Source organism: Pteropus medius, unplaced genomic scaffold, assembly GCF_902729225.1.
Source record: "Pteropus medius unplaced genomic scaffold, Ma_sr-lr_union100, whole genome shotgun sequence".
Classification (NCBI taxonomy): Eukaryota; Metazoa; Chordata; class Mammalia; order Chiroptera; family Pteropodidae; genus Pteropus; species Pteropus medius.
In genome coordinates, this window is record NW_024340698.1 from 6,905,499 (window position 1) to 6,912,766 (window position 7,268).

The 7,268-nt window shown below is 47.3% G+C and overlaps 1 protein-coding gene across 1 annotated transcript in view; it reads left to right on the top strand.

The window, feature by feature from the left end:
- The first annotated feature begins 4,095 nt into the window (after positions 1-4,095).
- GPC3 (glypican 3) overlaps positions 4,096-7,268 on the top strand; it is a 423,057-nt gene continuing 419,884 nt past the window's right edge. The window contains exon 1 of the mRNA XM_039875284.1: positions 4,096-4,448. Within this exon, the coding sequence (XP_039731218.1) occupies positions 4,274-4,448 (175 nt within the window). The 5' untranslated portion in view covers positions 4,096-4,273. The remainder of the gene's footprint in view (positions 4,449-7,268) is intronic.

Consider the following 7,268-nt stretch of genomic DNA (forward strand, 5'->3'; position numbering starts at 1 on the left):
ATATATACTGTTTTAAAGTTTCTTCTCTGAAAGCAGATTTTGAGGGTGGGGCAAAGAGGAGAAGATACTGTGTACCTGAGGGGGATGGGGAGAGGAGAACATCACCTGGGGGCAAAGGGAACTGAGCCCAAGATAAACCATGTGTGCGTGTGTGGCCCCATGCATGGCCATGTAGGAGCCCCTCCCATGGCAGCAGCTGTTGAACACCCTTTCTTAACCCTCTCCCAGAAACCTTGATTTATGCTGCTTTTGGAGCCATAGAACCAGACTCTCCTCCCAGCTACAGCAAGATAATAGCTGCTGGCTACAGCTGGGAATTCTCGAATTCTTTTAAACTAGAGATTAGAAATGAAAGGTGAAGAAAAGTTCTTCTGGGCCTGCTGCACTAGGTAGCCTTCCTCTGAGGTCCAAAGAGGAAAATGAGGCCCAATGGTGTTATCTAAATGCTTCCAACTGGGCCTGAAAGCACAGAACCATGAATTGTAGAAAGTGCACACTGGCTCAATCACCATGTCCTTTTGTGTTTCTAGACTGATCGTTTCTCTTTGTCTCTAGCTGAAGAGTAAGGATGAGTCATTAGCTTGACTTCTAACACGAAGAAGGGAGCCTTGAAAATAAGATGGTGGTTGTTGTGAAAAAGAAAAAGAAAACTCAGTCTTAATTCATAGTCACCATGTCTGGGCAGTATACATATATAATGTAACAGATTTTATACTTAAGTAAAGGAACTAGATTTTTGTCAGCAAAATTACATGTCATTGGAGAGACAGAGTGAATAGCTGTCCATGGTGTCCCTGTGAGCTTTCTTGACCAAAAAGCCTATTTCTCAGTGCCTTTTCCAGCACTGAAATTCTGCTCTCAGAGTCATTGTTTGAAGGCTGGAATGCTAGAAAGTCTTTGAGAGTCACTTATAAAAAATGGAACCACTCCTTAAGGTTAGCAAGTTTTATTAACTCTTACCTTAAGTAGGCTCAAAACCTTCCAGTAGCTTGGAGGGGCAGCAAAAGTTTTAAGGACAAAGAAATATTTCACAAAACCTTAGGGCCAGTTTGCCTATGACCTAGCTTAAATTCTAGTAATTCACATTCCACCCTACAAGTTTTGCTATGTCCTCATATTCCCAATATTATTTAATATTTTTCTTTAAGACAGCTCATATTTTTATTGAAATAAATTTATCGCAGCACTATCTACTTAGCTTTGTCCGAATGAAATCATGGGTTGGATGCACTATATATATATATATATATATACATATATATATATATATATATATAAATATATATGTATATACATATATATATACATATATATGTATATATATGTATATATATATGTATATATATATATATATTTACTAATCCATATTAAAATAAATATTTATTAAAATAAACCCCCAAAACTTCACTGGCCCACATACCACCAGGGATTCGCACACTTCACTTTTGGAAGCACTGACCTGGCTCATACAGAGTGTTAAAAGTATATATTAAAAATAAGTCACAATCCCTCTTTTCAAGGTATTCAATACCCGGTAGTTGAAAACAACTGTTGCCTTTGTAGTTAGTTGCATGAACTCTGGAAGATCATGAATTTATGGGAGGTCATGTCTTCCTCTGCAGGGTCATGAAATTCAATCAATGCTTGCCTTCCAATCTGCCCTTTGGTCACAGGGCTCCACAGGTGGAACATATCAAACTCACCAGCCAAATTATGACTCTTAATTGGTGTTTCTTTTAAAGTGGATATGTCATTTGTCAAATGTTCAATGCAGGAGCAGGCCTAGCCCCAGGCAAAATTATGAAGTAGAAGAATGCCAGATACATAGGGGGCACTCAAACGCTTGTTGAAAAAAAGAATGAATGAGCCCTAGTCCTTGACTCCTTTTCTCCCATCCCCCACATCCACTAGGTTATTATGCCCTTTTAATTCTAGCTACTAAATATCTCTGGCAGTTTTTTTCCTCTTCCAAATCTCCTCTGCCATGGGCCTTTCTCGTTTATTGCCTGAATTATTTTCACAGCCTCTTAACTGGCTTCCAACCTTCTCCCGTCTTCAAGCCATTCTCTACAGTATTGCTGGAGAGGTCTTTTCATAAGGCATATAAGATCGTGTCACTCCTCTGTGTGAAATTTCCCTAAGTTGTTCTCCAGGCTCCCTTATATGGCTTCAAGACTCCGCATCATCTGGCCCTTGCTTACCTCTGCTGCTTTAGCTCTTCTAACTCCCAACCTGAAATCTCGCGCCCTCTAACTGGGCCATGCCAGGCTCTTTTCTCTCAGTCTTTGTTCATGCTGCTTCTTTTCCCTTGGTACCCTTCCTCCCATTTTCTTTTTTCATTTCAACTTTGGCTCGACTTTCAAGCCTGAATTTAAGGCATCATCTCTTCTGGAAAGCTTTCTCTGACTCACCCTCTCACCCTCTTAGAACTCTCTGTTTGCCTCTATGTTAGCACTTACCACACGCTGCGTTAACATTCTGTTTGCTTGTCTTTCCCATTAGACTTGTAGTGCTTTGAAGTCAGGTAACATAGGTTAATCTTTGTATCCCCATTGTCTGTTTGTGTCCCACAGTGTCTGGTACATAGTAAGAGTTCAAATATTTGCTATCGAACAAATGAATGAACAAATGAGCTCCTCAGCAACCTTCCCCTTCCTTTGCCTCTCTTCTCAGCTCACAAGTTCTGGCAAACCACTTCTCCCTTGGCCTAGCACTTCTCAGAGAATTCCTGGTGTGGAGGCTCTCCCTTTTCTTGACCTATCAAAACCTACTCTCACTTAGGTCAGAAACAAGACAATCAGATGATAAACTAATTCACACTGACGTGTTAAATCATCTTATTATATAAATACTGAGTCCCTACTATGTGCTAGGGTATGTGTCGAGAATCACATAAAAGAATACAGGAGTTAAAGATCCATACTTATGATTATATAGGTAATGTCTAAATGCATTCCTCTTATGAGGAATTCTTCCAATGCTTTTCAGACGAGATCGGGTGCATTCAGGGTGGTATGGTCGTAGATGCCCTCTGCTTTTTGAAGAACTGTATTTCTAATGGTGAAATTTAAGCTGGAGATGTGGGGATTTGGGGATAGGAGATCTTTCCAACAACCTTCTGCTCTACCTATGAAACAGGCTAGCTCTGGCTCAGTAAATTTGCTGTGTAAATGATTTTCTAATGAGTTAGGCTGGCTTTACGCCCTAGGTTATTTTGTTGTAACCAGTTACGCTTTGCTTCATGAAGGATCACCCAGGGCTATCTTGCAGGAGACAGATTCTTTTAACACCCTGGGATCAGGTGCTTTTTCCTTTGTGCGGTTTTATTGAATCAAACCTAGTAAGCCCCACGGGCTTTGAGACTTTTTAGGCACACATTCAAAAATGAGGCAGGCTATGAACCCCGCAGTTACTCCTGATTGTGACTGTATGTGGGTTGAGTTTGCGAATCCGGCTGGAGCTAGGACAGGAAACGGTTTCGGGTTCGAGGGAAGCCCCTCCGAGATCAAGAGGAGAAGGTGGGTTTTGTGCGGAGGAGGAAGACCTTGTGTGGCTCTGGTAGCCAGAGACGAGCTGGACCAGGCTGGGAGACCTGTGGTGAAGCAGAGCGTGGAACTTAAGCCAGGGACCCCACGTACCCCATGGAAGGATGGAGAGATTGCACAAATCCTAAAGGGAAAAGCCCTCCTGGCAGTAGGCCAATGAGCGGCGGGAAGGAGGAGTGAGGCTGGGGAACTTCTCCTAGAGCCAGTCAGAGGGGACGGCTGCTGGGAAGCCAATCAACGCTCCCGAGCCTGCAGCCCCTCTGCAGTAGTTGTGCCAGAGCGCCCTGTGTAGAGCGGCGGCGAACGGGCAGCGCGGTTGGGCTGCCAGGAACCATCACGCGCTCTCCTCTTGAGCCTCCCCCGTTGGTCCCCGCGCTGCGGTGCTCCAGCAATCCCCGCAGCCCGGCGCCCCGCACCCGCAGGCTTCCGATGGTCTCCCCCCTGGCCTCGCAGTTGGCCCTGCCCCCGCCCTGCTGCCTGGTCCCTCCTTGCCCTGCCCCCGCCCTTGCCCCGGCTGGCTGGCCCTGCCCCGCCCCGCCCGCGCCGCTAAACATTCCCGCCCTCACCCAGCGCCCAGGTAGCTGCGAGGAAACTTTTGCAGCGGCTGGGTAGCTGCACGTCTCCCGCTCCTCCTCGGACCACGTCTTGCGAGGCTTGCCGCGTGTCCTGGGACTGCTCTCGTCCCCGCCGCCACTCTCCCGCGCTCCCCTCGATCCCCGCCCAGCAGGATGGCAGGGACCGTGCGCACCGCGTGCTTGGTGGTGGCGATGCTTCTTAGCTTGGACTGCCCCGGACAGGCGCAGCCCCCGCCACCGCCGCCGGATGCCACCTGTCACCAGGTCCGCTCCTTTTTCCAGAGACTGCAGCCGGGACTCAAGTGGGTGCCTGAAACCCCCGTGCCAGGTGAGCAGGAGTCCCTTACTCGTTCCCGGCGCCCAGCGTAGAGCCCAGGGGCGCGTGGTGGTGGTACCCTGAGCGTTCTAGCCGCGTGGGGCCCGGGTCATGCGCCCTGCTGCTGGGCACCTGGGAGTGGTCGCTGTGTCCGGGGCCGACCAGGTCTTCTAAGGGAGCAAAGAAGGGTGTGTGTGGACGGTGGCCGTATCCCCCGGACTCACTCTGCTGTCAGAGAAGGTGCTAGTGGGAGGATCGGCGGGGATGGCCTGCTCCGGAGCCCCCATATTTGGGGGAGGGCGGGAAGGTGGGAGCTTTCTCTCCGGGCCGCGGCGAACTGGCGCCCCACATCGAGCTGGTGCCTCCGGAATTCGCCACCCTCACTCACACATACGTGCCAGAATTTCAACCTTAGCTGTACCGCGGCTCCAGCCATTCTTTCCCTAACCTCTCCTTCCTACAGCATGGGTTCTCGAGCTCACGGGCCCAAGTGCAGGCAAAGTTAAGAACAGATCTCCGAATCCGCAGTTGCAGGTAAAAACACACAGAGGGAAACTTTTGACGAAGAGGGTCCCCCAAATGAGGAGGACTGAGCCTTTTCCTTCAGAACAGCGTCCCTTCTCTAGGTTGGCAAAATCGCGTCAAAAACGGTGCTCCTGGCCTTGGGTGCTGGAGTCCAAAGATGATATAACTCCTCCCCACTCTCAAATTCGTCAGCCCTTTTGACAGGCGGGACCCTGAAGGGGAGATGATTTTAGGTGGAGGAAAGTTTCTGAACGCCTGCTTTTTGTTCTGCACTATCAGATCGTGTTTTAAGGCCATATTTTAACCTTAGCTGAGGGCTGCCGCTGTCAACAGACGAATATTAATGGCCTTGTGTGATCGACTGTCCCGCGGTTGGACTTCTAAAAGCCTGCCTTAGAATCCCATCAGGACAAGCTGCTATACTGACAATGCGGGCAAGAGGAGTGGGTTTCAAACAGGTTAATTTGTCAGCGGTACGCTTTGAAGAAACAGCCGGTTGTATTCGCAAACCGTAAGACGTATGTGGCCTCCGGGGTCTCTTCCCGACCCATGCATCCAGCGAGGCTCGTGTCCTGCACTCCCGAGTGATCCGGGAGCAGCCCTTGACCAAACTTGGCTCTTGGCTCTTTACTCAGAGAGGCGGGCCTGATGGTTGGACCAAGTTGTGAATGCGATGCGCGCCCTGTGGGCGCTGCCAGCGACCGTACACTAGCGGGAGGTTACCTAGGCAGCCAGTGCGCCTTCAGCCTTTTCTTTAGGTGGATAAAAAGAGCCGAGCAAGCCTGCTGTTTAGTTGCAAAGGTAATTGGTCACCCTTTTTGGTGACTGAAATGCATTTGCGCATATTTTAAATATTGCTTTGCTGGACTTCCCTTTAAGGAAGGGTAGAACTGCCTCTTCCACTGTTAAGTGTTAATAACATACCACGTGGGCGTGTGCAGGAGCTGTAAGGGGCAACCTATGAATCAGTTCCACAGAGCTGAAACAACAGGCAAATCTCTCTCCCCCTCGAAGTGCCATGGTAATTAGATTGCTAAAGCTGGAGAACATGCTTTTGTTGATAATGTAAAAATTGGTCTTCACAGGATTAGCCCCCACAAGATGAATGGCTCCAGGGTTGGGGTTGGGGCCACATTTGGCTTGTTTGAAACTAGGGAGTAAAGGTTGTGCTTAAAAGAAGAAAAAGGCCAGAGGGAATGCAGATACTGATTGAGCAACCCCCTCCACACACACTCATGCCGGTGCCCCTCCCCCAGCTCTCTGGCTGCCTGCCTCTTTGCAGCATCTGTATAAAAGTATTGGGAGGGCCCACACACTGTGCATGAGATTTGGCCTGCACTCCCTCCTTCTCAGCTCTCTTACTCCAGGCCTAAGGATGGCCAAACTATAGGAAACAGGGACTGGTAATGGAAATTTATTATTTTCCGCTAGTATTTCCCAAACTGCATAAGAAAAATCACTTTCCAAGGGTCTTTACCATTTACATTCAACATTCCCAACTTCACTTCTATTTAACAAACATGCAGTGTTGTGCACCTTCTACATGGCAGGCACTGTTCTGACTTGCCCTGGAGCAAAGCCAGACTTCAGATATAGTGATACCATACAGCTACCATATATCCTAGATTTACTGGGACAGTGCATATTTCCAGTGCTATGTCTTGGCACGAGACCATGTGTCCTGACTTTTAGTTGGGCGAATATGATCACTGTAGATATGGAAAACATGGTGAAAATGTCCATGTGTGGAAAGAGCTCATCAGTATTTCAGAGAAGAGACAATAATGGCAGACTAAATACAATGGTAAGTACATAATTTCAAAGCGAATAAATGTGTAATTTGCTGTTGTTCAGCGGTTGGAAATTGAAAGAGAGCTGCAAATTATTTGATAGTTACAAATCATCATGATGAGCACTTGACATTTTTTCCCATCTATTTTTTAAGCTATGTTCACTTTGCCCGTTCTACTGTATAAACTGCACTAAAGCTTTCTTTGTCCCAGATAAAATGAGCTTTGGTCACAGTAAGGAGAAATCCTCAAGAATGTCCTGTCTCACTTAGGGGGAGTATTTGGGGTTGACTGCTAACTTTGGCCATTAGCAGAATTGGGTTAGAGTGGATGAGGTACATTTCTTATGCTAATATGGATGAAACTAAATGGCATTTGAAATCAGCCAGCCTAAAAAATAAATCACTGGTGCTGAAGGACTACACTAGACTGCTACAAAGCTAATCTAAAGCCTTACAATCTCATGTTCCCATTTCTTTTAAGAGTGTTCAAAGGCACAGGATAGCAATTCTAAATA